This window comes from Pan paniscus, chromosome 6, assembly GCF_029289425.2.
Source record: "Pan paniscus chromosome 6, NHGRI_mPanPan1-v2.0_pri, whole genome shotgun sequence".
Taxonomy (NCBI): Eukaryota; Metazoa; Chordata; class Mammalia; order Primates; family Hominidae; genus Pan; species Pan paniscus.
In genome coordinates, this window is record NC_073255.2 from 90,071,073 (window position 1) to 90,084,933 (window position 13,861).

Sequence of the window (13,861 nt, forward strand, 5' to 3'; positions counted from 1 at the left end):
CTATATTACCCAGTCTGGTCGTAAATTCCTGGGCTCAAGTGATCCTCCTGTCTTGGCTTCCCAAGTAGCTGAGATCTGCACCTGGCATGCATGCTAAATATTTGGTCAAGGGTTTATTTCTGGACTCCCTACTCTATTCCGTAGATCTATTTGTCTTTATGCCAGTATCATGCTGTTTTGATTACTTTATAATATGTTTTGAAATCAGGAAGTATGAGACCTCCAAATTTGCTCTTTTTCAAGATTATTTCTGTTATTCAGAGTCCCTTGGTGTTCCATATGAATTTTTTTTTTTTTTTTTTGAGACAGAATCTTGCTCTATCGCCCAGGCTGGAGTGCACTGGAGAGATCTCGGCTGACCACAACCTCTGCCTCCTCAGTTCAAGCCATTCTCCTGCCTCAGCATCCCGAGTAGCTGGGATTACAGGCACATGCCACCATGCCCAGCTAATTTTTTTTTTTTTTTTTGTATTTTGAGATAGGGTTTCACCATGTTGGCCAGGATGGTCTTGAATTCCTGACCTCATGATCCACCCTCCTCAGCATCCCAAAAGTGCTGGGATTACAGGGTGAGCCACCGCGCCCAGCCCCATGTGAATTTTAGAGTGGATTTCTTAATTTGTACGAGAAATGCCCTTGAGATTTTGATGGGGATTGCAATAATTCTGTAGATGGCTTTTGGTAATACAGATATCTTAGCAATATTAAGCCTGCCAATCCATGAACATGAGATGTCTTTCCATTTGTTTGTGTCTTCTTTAATTTCTTTTCTTTCTTTTTTTTTTTTTTTTTTTGAGAGACGGAGTCTTGCTCTGTTGCCCAGGCTGGAGTGCAGTGGCTTGATCTCGGATCACTGCAACCTCTGCCTCCCAGGTTCAAGCGATTCTACTGCCTCAGCTTCCCAAGTAGCTGAGACTACAGGCATGCACCACCACACCCAGCTAATTTTTGTATTTTTAGTAGAGACGGGGCTTCGCCATGTTGCCCAGGCTGATCTTGAACACCTAACCTCAAGTGATCTGCCTGCCTTGGCCTCCCAAAGTGCTGGGATTATAGGATTATAGGCGTGAGCCACCGCGCCCAGCCTGTCTTCTTTAATTTTTTTCAGCAGTGTTTTATTGTTTTAGTATACAGATTTTTCCCTTCCTTGATTAGGTCTATCCCTAAGGATTTTATTCTTCTTGATGCTATTGTAAATGGAATTGTTTTATTTCCTTTGCAGATTGTTCATTGTTACTGTATAGAAATGCAGTTGATTTGGTGTGTTGATGTAGTATCCTGCAACTTTGCTGAATATGTTGGAGTTAGAATAGATTTTTGTGTGGAATTTTTAGGATTTTCTACATACAAAATCATGTATCATCTATGAACAGAGATAATTTTACTTCTTTCTTTCAAATTTGGAGGCCTTTTTTTTTCTTACCTAATTTAATTGCTCTGGCTAGGACTTCCAAAACTGTGTTGAACAGAAGTGGGGTGAGAGGGCATCTTTGCCATTTCTTTTTTTTTTTTTTTTCTTTGAGATGGAGTCTTGCTCTGTTGCCCAGGCTGGAGTGCACTGGCTTGATCTCTGCTCACTGCAGCCTCCAGATCCCAGGTTCAAGTGATTCTCGTGCCTCAGCCTCCTGAATAACTGGGATTACAGGTGCGTGCCACCACACCTGGCTAATTTTTGTATTTTTTTAGTAGAGGTGGGGTTTCACCACATTGGCCAGCATGGTCTCAAACTCCTGACCTCAAGTGATCTGCCTGCCTCCGCCTCCCAAAGTGCTGGGATTACAGGGGTGAGCCACCGCACCTGGCCCATCTTTGCTATTTCTGATCTTAGCTATCAGTCTTTCATTGCTGAGTGATATTAGCCATGGACTTTTTATAAATGGCCTTTATTACATTGGTCATTTCCTACCACTTCTAGTTGGTAGAGTGCTTTTATCATGAAAGGATGTTCAATCTTGTCAAATGCTTTTTCTGCGGCAATTGAGATGATCACGTGGCTTTTATCCTTTATTCTGTCAATGTGGTATGTTACATTGATTGATTTAAATATGTTGAACCATCCTTGTATTTGAGGAATAAATTCCACTTGGGGCCAGGCATGCCTGTAATCCCAGCATTTTGGGAGGCCAAGGCGGGCAGATCACTTGAGGTTGGGAGTTCGAGACCAGCCTGGTCAACATGGGAAAACCCCGTCTCTACTAAAAATACAAAAATTAGCCAGGTGTGTGGTGGCAGGAGCCTGTAATCCCAGCTACTCGGGAGGGAGAGGCAGGAGAATCGCTTGAACCCGGGAGGCGGAGGTTGCAGTGAGCTCTCACCTGCCTGTGATGACCAACAGCATTTGGGATACCCAGTGTGGCACTCATTCCAGTGAGTTTTAGTGACACCCCCACCACACACAGCTTCCCAGTCACTTCCACTAATACTCCAGCTGGCTTCCCAGCAAGTCTTATCGAAGTCCCAGAAAATTCCAGAAGGGGCCAGGTGCAGTGGCTCACATATGTAATCCCAGCACTTTGGGAGGCTGAGGTGGGAGGATCGCTGGAGCCCAGGCATTTGAGACCTGCCTGGGCAACATGGCAAGACCCTGTCTCTACAAAATACATATATATATATATACATTTTTACATTGGCCTTTTTTCTTTTTTATTATTATTTTAAATATATATATATCAGCTGGGTGTGGTGGCTCACACCTGTAATTCCAGCACTCTGGTAGGCTGAGGCTGGCGGATCACCTGAGGCCAGGAGTTTGAAACCAGCCTGGCCAACATGGCGAAACCCCATCTGTACTAAAAATACAAAAATTAGCTGGGCGTGGTGGCATGCACCTGTAATCCCAGCTACTCGGGAGGCTGAGGCAGGAGAATCACTTGAACCCAGGAGGTGGAGGTTGCAGTGAGCCAAGATCGTGCCATTGCACTCCAGCCTGGGTGACAGAGCAAGACAAAAAAAAAAAAAAAAAAAAAAAGGGAAAGGAAAAAGGAAGAAAGAAAATTCCAGAAGGAGGTTTCGCAGTGAATTTCAGTGGCACCATACCCACAGGCAGTTTCTTAGGGAGTTCCACCAGTTCCCCAAAGCATGGCTTCCCAGCAAATTCTCTTGGCATCACCCTCCAGGTAGCTTCCAGAGAGTTCCACTAGCACACTAGAGGCCATCCTCCTTATAACGCCCAGAAAGTGTTGCAGGCACCCACAGGGTAACTGTCTAGTGATTTCCACCAGCACCCCCAGAAAGCAGGCCCCTGTTTGCCAGCCACCACATGGACACCCCCACAGGCTTCCCCACTATCCAGTGGGCCGTGACCAAATCCTGTTTAATGAGGTCTGGATCTCGGCCCTGGGGAGCCACCCCATTCCTGGATTTGCTCCCTCCTGGGTCCCCTGCCTTAGCCCAGCAGTCACAGATGCTCTTGCAATTTGCTGCTTATGTTCTCTTTAGAGTCCTCAGTCCCTCTAGCAGCTAATCCCATGTTACCAGTTGATGACTCTTCTAGGAAACTTCACCTGTTGGTGTAAATTAGTACAAGCTCTATGGAAAACAGTATGGAGATTTCTCAAAGAACTAAACATAAACCCCCATTCAATCCAGCAAGCCCACTACTTGGCATCTACCCAAAGGAAAATAAATCATTCTATCAAAAAGACACCTGCCTTGAACGTTTATCACAGCACTATTCACAATAGCAAAGATGTGCAAATCAAGCTAAGATCCATCACCAGATGACGGGACAAAGAAAATGTGGTACGTACGCTATGGGATACTATTCAGCCATAAAAAAGAATGAAATGGCCGGGCATGGTAGCGCATGCCTATAATCCAAGCACTTTGGGAGGCCGAGGCGATGGATCACTTGAGATCAGTAGTTCTAGACCAGCCTGGCCAACATGGCGAAACCTCGTCTCTACTAAAAATATAAAAGTTAGCCGGGCGTGGTGGTGCGTGCCTGTAATCCCAGCTACTCGGGTGGCTGAGGCACAAGAATTGCTTGAACCCGGGAGGCAGAGGTTGCAGTGAGCCGAGATCATGCCATTGCACTCCAGCTTAGGCGACAGAGTAAGACTCTCTCAAAAAAAAAAAAAAAAAAAGAATGAAATGATGTCTTTTGCAGCAACATGGATGGGATTGGGGGCTATTGTCTTTATCATTTGACGTAAAAAGGCAAATGCGGCATGTCCTAACTTACAAGAGGGGCTAAATAATAGGTACACATGGACATAGAATGTGAGGCTAGGTGCAGTGGCTCACTCCTATAATCCCAGCACTTTGGAAGGCCGAGGTGGGCAGATCACTTGAGGCCAGGAGTTCGAGACCAGCCTGGCCAACATGATGAAACCCTGTCTCTACTAAAAATACAAAAATGAGCCTGGTGTAATGGCGGGTGCCTGTAATCCCAGTTACTAGGGAGTCTGAGGCACGAAAATCTCCTGAACCCAGGAGGCAGAGATTACTGTGAGCTGAGATTGCGCCACTGCACTCCAGCCTAGGCGACAGAGTGAGACTCTGTCTCAAAACAAACAAACAAAAGCATGGTCATAGAGTGTGAAATAACAGACACTGGAGACTCAGGGGTGGGAGGCAGGAGGTGGGTAAGGGATGATAAATTACTTCATGGGTACAATGTACATTATTTGGGTGATGAGTACACTAAAACCCCAGACTTCACCAACAACACCGTATATCCATGCAAGAAAACTATACTTGGCGGGGTGTGGTGGCTCACGCCTGTAATCCCAGCACTTTGGGAGGCCGAGGTGGGCGGATCACGAGGTCAGGAGATCGAGACCATCCTGGCTAACGTGGTGAAACCCCATCTCTACTAAAAAATACAAAAAAATTAGCCGGGCGTGGTGGCAGGCACCTGTAGTCCCAGCTACTCAGGAGGCTGAGGCAGGAGAATGGCGTGAACCCGGGAGGCAGAGCTTGCAGTGAGTGCAGAACACGCCACTGCACTCCAGCCTGGGTGACACAGTGAGACTGTCTCAAAAAAAAAAAAGAAGAAAGAAAGAAAACTATACTTGTGCCCCTTACATTGATACAAAAAAAAAAAAAAAAAACCTTTCTGTGTTCAAATTACTATGTGGTTTCTCTCTTCTGACTAGACTGATGAAAACAATCAGTTTTAAAACTTTTGGAGGAGCAATTGATTCTGGGGCTGGTCTTGAATGGGTTCAGGGGTATAGTCTTCCTATACAATTATTGCCACTTTTCAACTGTATAGCAAATCAAATTTCTGTTATAAAGATAATTTCTGGCTGGGTGCAGTGCCTTACGCCTGTAATCCCAACACTTTGGGAGGCTGAGATGGGAGGATCACTTGAGGCCAGGAGTTAGAGGCCAGCCTGGGCAACATAGTGAGATCCCATCTCTAAAAAAAATTTAGAAGTTAGCCAGGTGTGATGGGGCACTCCTGGAGGCCGAGGTGGGAGGACTGCTTAAGCCCAGAAATTTGAGGCTGCCGGGAACTTCGATCATCCCACTGCACTCCAGCCTGGGCAGCAGAGTGAAACCCTGTCTCTAAAAATAATAATTTCCTTAAACTACTACTATTTCTTTATATGTTGATTTTTTTATAGTTCTTTAGCCTGTTTATCATAAATACCATTTTTTCTTGTTTTTCTTTAAAAGATCTTGTTTTATATTTATTCACTTTTTTCCCCTTTTTTCTTTCAATACCAGAAACAAAGTACGGAAGTGTACAGCACAAATGCTTAGAAACTGACCTAATGCCAATCATCCATTTGCAGGCGTTGCAGAGGGACTGTGTGAGGTGAAACCTCCCTGCCCTGTGAACGGGATGCAGGTCCACTCGGGCGAAACGGAAATACTCAGGAAGGCAGTGGAGGACTATTTCTGCTTTTGTTATGGTAACGTTCACTTTAAGCATGAATTCTTTTTTTTTTTTTTTTTTTTTTTGAGATGGAGTCTTGCTCTGCCACCCAGGCTGGAGTGCAGTGGTGCGGTCTCGGCTCACTGCAACCTCCGCCTCCTGGGTTCAAGCAATTCTCCTGCCTTAGCCTCCCAAGTAGCTGGGATTACAGGGGCCCACCACCACACCCGGCTAATTTTTGTATTTTTAGTAGAGATGGGGTTTCACCATGTTGGCCAGGCTGGTCTCAAACTCCTCACCTTGTGATCCGCCTGCCTTGGCCTCCCAAAATGCTGGGATTATAGGCGTGAACCACCGCGCCCAGCCAAGCATGAATTCTCTAAGTGGTTCACCCAGGAGTAGGACAGTGTCACAGACAGTCTTATTGCCATGACTACTTAGAATGTTTGAACATTTCAAAACCCATATGCTTATCAAGCGAGGAGCTAGTTCTTTTTTTTTTTTTTTTTTCTGAGAGGAGTCTTGCTCTGACACCCAGGCTGAAGTGCATTGGCACAATCTCAGCTCACTGTAAACTCTGCCTCCTGGGTTCAAGCGATTCTCCCACCCCAGCCTCCTAAGTAGCTGGGATTACAGGTGCCCACCACCTTGCCCAGCTAATTTTTGTATGTTTAGTAGAGATGGGGTTTTGCCATGTTGGCCAGGTTGGTCTCGAACTCCTGACCTCAGGTGATCCTCCTGCCTCGGCCTCCCAAAATGCTGAGATTACAGGTGTGAGCCACCGTGCCTGGCCACCAGTTCTTTTTTTTTTTTGAGGCAGAGTCTCGCTCTGTTGCCCGGGCTGGAGTGCAGTGGCTCAATCTCGGCTCACTGCAAGCTCCGCCTCTCGGGTTCCCACCATTCTCCTGCCTCAGTCTCCCAAGTAGCTGGGACTACAGGCACCCGCCACCGCGCCCGGCTAACATTTTTTGTATTTTTTGGTAGAGACGGGGTTTCATTGTGTTAGCCAGAATGGTCTCGATCTCCTGACCTCGTGATCCGCCCACCTTGGCCTCCCAAAGTGCTGGGATTACAGGTGTGAGCCACCGCGCCCGGCCCACCAGTTCTTAATTACCAGATTAAGTGTTCTTATAGAAGATGATGTGGATCTTGGATCTTCTGCTCTGTGGAAACTTCTGTATTGATCACTCTTTCTTCTTTGATCCCATTTTAGAGAGCCCCGCATCAAGGCCAGTGTATTGCTAAAGACAGTCAATGTTGGCTCAGTCACCTCCCTCACCCCTCAGTTGTCACTCCACCTACCCATGTCTTTCCATAGGCATGAAGATGAGAATTTAAAAAAAAATACGCTGGGCATGGTGGCTTGAGCCTGTAATCCCAGCTACTTGGGAGGCTAAGGTGGGAGGATCATTTGAGCCCAGGAGTTTGAGACCAGACTGAGCAACATAGTAAGACCCTGTCTCTACAAAATAAAATAAAAATAATTTTCAAAAATCCTTTGCAGTGTTTTAAAAAGCTAGATAACAGGCCGGGCGCGGTGACTCACACCAGCTACTTGGGAGGCTGAGGTGGGTGGATCACCTGAGATCAAGAGTTCGAGACCAGCCTGGCCAACATAGTGAAACTCCGTCTCTACTAAAAATACAAAAATTAGTCGGGCATGGTGGCAGGTGGCTGTAATCCCAGCTACTCAGGAGGCAGAGGCAGGAGAATTGCTTGAACCCAGGAGGCAGAGGTTGCAGTGAGCCCAGTCGAGACCCTGTCTCTTAATTAAAAACAAAAACAAAAACAAAAAAAACTAGGCTGGGCTCAGTGGCTCACGCCTGTTATCCTAGCACTTTGGCAGGCTAAGGTGGGTAGATCGCCTGAGCTCAGCCGTTCGAGACCAGTCTGGGCAACATGGTGAAACCTCATCTCTACTAAAATACAAAAGAAATTAGCTGGGCATGGTGGTGTGTGCCTGTAGTCCCAGCTACTCGGGAGGCTGAGGCAGGAGAATTGTTTGAACCCAGGAGGCGGAGGTTGCAGCGAGCCGAGATCTTGCCATTGCACTCCAGCCTGGGTGGCAGAGTGAGACTCTGTTTCTACAAAACAAAAAAAAAAACTGGTAGAACGTTAGGTTCACACCATCCAAAGACGTTTGCGTCTTCTTGTAGGTAAAGCCTTAGGGACGACAGTGATGGTGCCTGTTCCCTATGAGAAGATGCTGCGAGACCAGTCGGCTGTGGTAGTGCAGGGGCTTCCGGAAGGCGTTGCCTTTCAACACCCTGAGAATTACGACCTTGCAACCCTGAAATGGATTTTGGAGAACAAAGCAGGGATTTCATTCATCATAAATAGGTGACACACTCTGCACCCCCGCCCCCTCAGTTCATTTAAAGATGAAACGGATAGCCTAATTTTAATTCACTCATGCATCCCGCCTGCTGCGTTTCAGAGCTGACTGTTCAGATGTGTCATGCTTTTTTCATTTGTCCATGCTGGGTAACGGTGTTGCTTTTCTTGCAGACCCTTCCTAGGACCAGAGAGTCAGCTGGGTAAGTGACAGCTTCTCAGGTTTGGTGGCTCTTCTGAGCTGCTGAACCACTTCTTCTTCATTAAAACTTGAATTGGGGGCCAGACGTGATGGCTCACACCTGTAATCCCAGCACTTTGGGAGGCTGAGGCAGGTGGATCACAAGGTCAGGAGATCGCGACCATCCTGGCTAACACGGTGAAACCCAGTCTGTACTAAAAACACACAAAAAAATTAGCCGGGCGTGGTGGCGGGCGCCTGTAGTCCCAGCTACTTGGGAGTCTGAGGCAGGAGAATGGCGTGAACCCGGGAGGTGGAGCTTGCAGTGAGCGGAGATCGCGCCACTGCACTCCAGCCTGGGCGACTGAGCAAGACTCCGTCTCAAAAAAAAAAAACAAAACTTGAATTTGTGTGAGGGGAGGGAACTTAGAGGACGGGCCAATAGGTGCAGCAAGCCATCGTGGCACACATGTGCCTAGGAAACAAACCTGCACGTTCTGCACATGTATCCCCCACCTTTTTTTTTTTTAGAAGAAATAAAGAATTTTTTTTTTAAAAAGAAAAATACATTTGTAGCTATTTAAAAAAAAAAATTGGCCGGACGCAGTGGCTCACACCTGTAATCCCAGCACTTTGGGAGGCAGAGGTGGGCAGATCACTTGAGGTCAGGAGTTCGAGACCAGCCTAGTCAACATGGTGAAAACCCCATCCCTACTAAAAAATACCAAAGTTAGCCAGGCATGGTGGCGGGTGCCTGTAATCCCAGTTACTCAGGAGGCTGAGGCAGGAGAATCGCTTGAACCCAAGATGTAGAGTTTGCAGTGAGCCAAGATTGTGCCACCGCACTCCAGCCTGGGTGACAAAATGAGACTGTGCCTCAAAAATAAATAAAGAAAGAAGAATAAAAGAAGATGTCTTGCTGAGACTGCCTAGGTGGAGTAAGGAGACGGCAGGGGTGGGGGGTGGCACAGTTCACAAGGCACCTGCTGGGTGTATGACATGCTTCAGTTCTTCTTAGCCAGGGACTAAACACAGTGGAAAGTCTGTTTCGGGAGGGATGGTGAGTTCCTGTCATCCTCTAACTCACATTAAAGGACAAATGAGAGGGGCAGGGTGGCAGGTGGCCATGGATTGTTGTCCCAACTGACTTGTATCATCATCATAGAAAAACAATAATACAGTGGTCCCCCCTTATCCTCGGGGAATATGCTCCAAGACCCCCAGTGGATGCCTGGACCCATGGGTAATACAGAACCCTTCATATACTATGTTTTTCCCTAGCCATACATACCTAAGAGAAAGTTTAATTTATAAATCAAGCACAGGCCAGGCGTGGTGGCTCACGCCTGTAATCCCAACACTTTGGGAGGCCGAGGCAGGTGGATGATCTGAGGTTAGGAGTTTGAGACCAGCCTGGCCAACATGGTGAAACCCTGTCTCTACTGAAAATACAAAAATTAGCCGGGCGTGGTGGTGCAGGCCTGTAGTCCCAGCTACTTGGGAGGCTGAGGCGGGAGAATTGCTTAAACCCGGGAGGCAGACGTTGCAGTGAGCCGAGATCGTGCCACTGCACTCCAGCCCAGGCAACAGAGCAAGATCCATCTCAGTAAATAAATCAATAAATCAAGCAAAGTAGGAGATTAACAGCAATAACTAAAGATAAAATAAAATGATTATAACAATATGCCCTCATTACTACTCTTGCACTTTGGGGCTATTATGAAGTCAAATAAAGGTGACTTGAGCACAAGCACCCTGGCCTTCCCAGGACTGTCAGTCTGATAACAGAGCCAGCTACTCAGTGACTAGTGGGAGAGTAGTGTAGACAGCGTGGATTGCAGGACAAAGGGATGAGTCACGTCCCAGGCGGGACGGCACGACACTTCATCACGCTGCTCAGAACAACGTGGATTTCAAACTTCTGAATTATTTCTGGAATTTTCCGTTTACTCTTTGCAGACTTTGGTTGACCTTGGGGAGCAAACCGAGGACCGCAAAACCACAGATCAAGGGGGAGCTCGTGTCATAGCAGCTCTAACTTAGTGCTTACAACATGCAGGCACTGTTCTAGTCATTTTGCGTATATTCATGAATCCTCCCACAACCACCGTGTTCACAAGGAAGCGGAGGCAGAGGGAGGTTTAGTGAGTTGCTGGAGGCAGCCCAGCTGGTGAGCTGAGGCTCGGCCGCATGACCGTGCTCTGGCCCCAAAACACTCCTCGGTAACCCCCATCCTGCCCACACAAATGGCCCCGGAACACAGGGGCTGCTTTGAGTCAGTTTCTCTCTCGATGACTTTTCCACGTTGGCTTCGATCTGGGAGTTCCGTTTTCTGTGTATTTGCTGTCAATTTCTATGCCTTTGGATGTTAGTCATTTTCCGAGGTGCTAAAAGGGGCTGGTGTGTGTTTTTTCATTCCTCCACAGGTGGCCCTGGGATGGTAACAGATGCTGAGAGATCCATAGTATCACCAAGTGAAAGGTAAAAGATAAATCACAGCAACCAAAATCCACAACTATGCACAGTGTTCGTTTTTGGATGACAGAAAGGCCTCCTTACAGCATTTAAGTGGAGTGTAAAGGGTTAATGTGCTTCTTCCCTTCCTTATTTTCTATCCTATTCTTTGTCCAAAAGGACCTTTGGAATTAGAAGACTATTTTCAGTAGACACGTTTAATTTGGGAACAACTTATTAAGAACGTTAATGTTAAAATGGAGGCATTGTTGCATTTGATTGAGGGGCGGAGGGGGATTTGGTGCTGCGGAGATCCAGGGCATTTGAGCTCATCGTGTCCAGGCATCTGTGCCTGGTCCTCACCCTGCCCATCTGACCAGGGTTCCCTTCTCCTTGCAGCTGCGGCCCCATCAATGTGAAAACTGAACCCATGGAAGATTCTGGTGGGTACCAAGATGCTTTTAGAATCAAGTATTGGCCAAGCGTGGTAGCTCACGCCTGTAATCCCAGCACTTTGGGAGGCCGAGGCAGGCGGATCACTTGAGGTCAGGAGTTCAAGACCAGCCTGGCCAACATGGTGAAACCCCGTCTCTCCTAAAAATACAAAAATTAGCCAGGCGTGGCTGTGCGTGCCTGTAATCCCAGCTACCAGGGAGGCTGAGGCAGGAGAATTGCTTGGACCTGGGAGGCTGAGGCTGCAGTGAGCTGAAATGGTGCCACTGCACTCCAGCCTGGGTGACAGAGCAAGACCCTGTCTCAAAAAAACAAACAAGGCTGGGCACGGTGGATCACGCCTGTAATCCCAGCACTTTGGGAGGCTGAGGCGGACAGATCGCCTGAGCTCAGGAGTTCAAGACCATCCTGGCCAACGTAGTAAAACCCTGTCTCTACTAAAATACAAAAAATTAGCTGGGCATGGTCGTGTGCGCCTGTAGTCCCAGCTACTTGGGAGGCTGAGGCATGAGAATTGCTTGAGCCCGGGAGGTGGAGGTTGCAGTGAGCCAAGATCGCACCACTGCACTCCACCTTGGGCTACAGAGTGAGATTCTGTGTCCAAAAAAAACAAAAACAAAAACAAACAAAAAAAAAACAAAAAAAAGAACCAAGTATCTAGCAGGTTATCATTTGACACCTTTCTTTTGTTTTATCAAATAAATAAATAAATAAAGACCAGGGCATGAATTAACCTCAGTGGAGCCTCATTTGCAGAAGAACCATTATTTTACTCAAATATCTAGAAAACAAGCCTTGGCAGGGTGTCGGGGCTCACGACTGTAACTCCAACACCTTGGGAGGCCGAGGCAGGCAAATTGCTTGAACCCCGGAGTTCAAGACCAGCCTGGGCAACATGGCGAGACTTCATCTCTGCAAAACATATAAAAAATGGTGGTGCATGCCTGTGATCCTAGCTACTCAGGAGGCTGAGGTGGGAGGATCGCTTAAGCCCAGGAGGTCGAGGCTGCAGTGAGCTGTAGTGGTACCACTGCACTCTGGCCTGGGTGACAGAGAGAGATGGTGCCTCAAAAAAAAAAAAAAAAAAAAGAGAGAGAGAGAGGGAGCCTTCTAATTCAGTACATAATGGGGACTAAGATGTTATTAAATACACATACTTTTGGACAGAATATTATTTTATTTATAGTTGAATTAGAACCTGAATTTGAAATGAGTAAAACATTTTGAATATAAATTTGGAATTATTACTTGACTCACAAATAGAGCAGTGTTTTCATTTTTGGACATATACTACTGCTTTTTTGGACTTTTCTGTCATTTCTAAATGTTTTACAATATAGGTACATTACTATGACAGTGTATACTGGAAAAAAAATCCCTCTTCAATGGGATTGACCCCATTCTTGCTTCTCCTCACTCCTCAATAAAAGAAAACCAGCATTAATTAGAGGAAAAATGTTAACAGGTTAAGATTAAAAAAAAAAAAACTTAGGCCGGGTGTAGTGGCTCACACCTGTAATCCCAGCAATTTGGGAGGCCAAGGTGGGCGGATCACTTGAGGTCAGGAGTTTGAGACCAGCCTGGCCAACATGGTGAAACACTGTCTCTACTAAAAATACAAAAAATTAGTTGGGCATCCTGGCAGGCGCCTGTAATCCCAGCTACTCAGGAGGCTGAGGCACAAGAATCGCTTGAACCCAGGAGGCAGAGGTTGCAGTCAGCCGAGATCACACCCCTGCATTCTAGCCTGGGTGACAGAGCAAGACTCTGTCTCAAAAAGAAACAACAACAACAAAAATAATTTAAAACCCAAGTGTTCAATCAAAGCATGGGAAAATACTGAAAGCATTAAAAGTTGAAAGGTTCACGCCTGTAATCTCAGCACTTTGGGAGGCTGAAGCAGGAGGATCGCCTGAGTCCAGGAATTTGAGACCAGCCTGGGCAACAGAGCGAGACCCTGTCTCTACAAAAAATATTTATAAATAAAAAATTAGCCAGACATCGTAGCACGCACTTATAATCCCAGCTACTTGGGAGGCTGAGGTTGGAGGATCACTTGGGCCCAGGAGATAAAGGCTGGAGTGAGCCATGATTGCACCACTGCACTCCAGCCTGGGTGACAGAGCGAGACCCTGGCTTCAAAAAATAATAATCATAATCCAAAAGAAAAACAATATTCTGTATTAAGAAACAAAGATCTGGCTGGGTCTAGTGGCTCACGCCTGTAATCCCAGCACTTTGGGAAGCGGAGGCAGGCAGATCACCTGAGGTCAGGAGTTTGAGACCAGTCTAGCCAACATGGTGAAGCCCCGTCTTTACTAAAAATACAAAAATTAGGCGTCACCACGCACGCCTGTAATCCCAGCTACTTGGGAGGCTGAGACAGGAGAATCGCTTGAACCCAGGAGGCAGAGTTTGCTGTGAGCCGAGACTGCGCCATTGCACTCCAGCCTGGGTGACAGAGTGAAACTCTGTCTCAGAAAAAAAGGAAAGAAAGAAAGTTCTAGAAAAAAGAAAAATAGAGCCTTTAGCATGAGTAAAATGAAGGAAGGACAGCAGCGTCTCTAAGACAGTGAAGATGTGGTTTATGCTTCGCAGTTCCTGGGATTCCT

At 46.7% G+C, this 13,861-nt stretch overlaps 1 protein-coding gene across 7 annotated transcripts in view; it reads left to right on the plus strand.

Moving 5' to 3' along the window:
* The window catches only part of GTF2IRD2 (GTF2I repeat domain containing 2), a 74,918-nt gene that overhangs the window by 40,254 nt on the left and 20,803 nt on the right, over window positions 1-13,861 (plus strand). For all 7 annotated transcript variants that reach the window (XM_034951445.3, XM_057302715.2, XM_008962658.6 and 4 more), the window contains exons 4-8: window positions 5,745-5,864; window positions 7,984-8,167; window positions 8,336-8,364; window positions 10,769-10,823; window positions 11,196-11,239. In XM_034951445.3, the coding sequence (XP_034807336.2) occupies window positions 5,745-5,864; window positions 7,984-8,167; window positions 8,336-8,364; window positions 10,769-10,823; window positions 11,196-11,239 (432 nt within the window). The remainder of the gene's footprint in view (window positions 1-5,744; window positions 5,865-7,983; window positions 8,168-8,335; window positions 8,365-10,768; window positions 10,824-11,195; window positions 11,240-13,861) is intronic.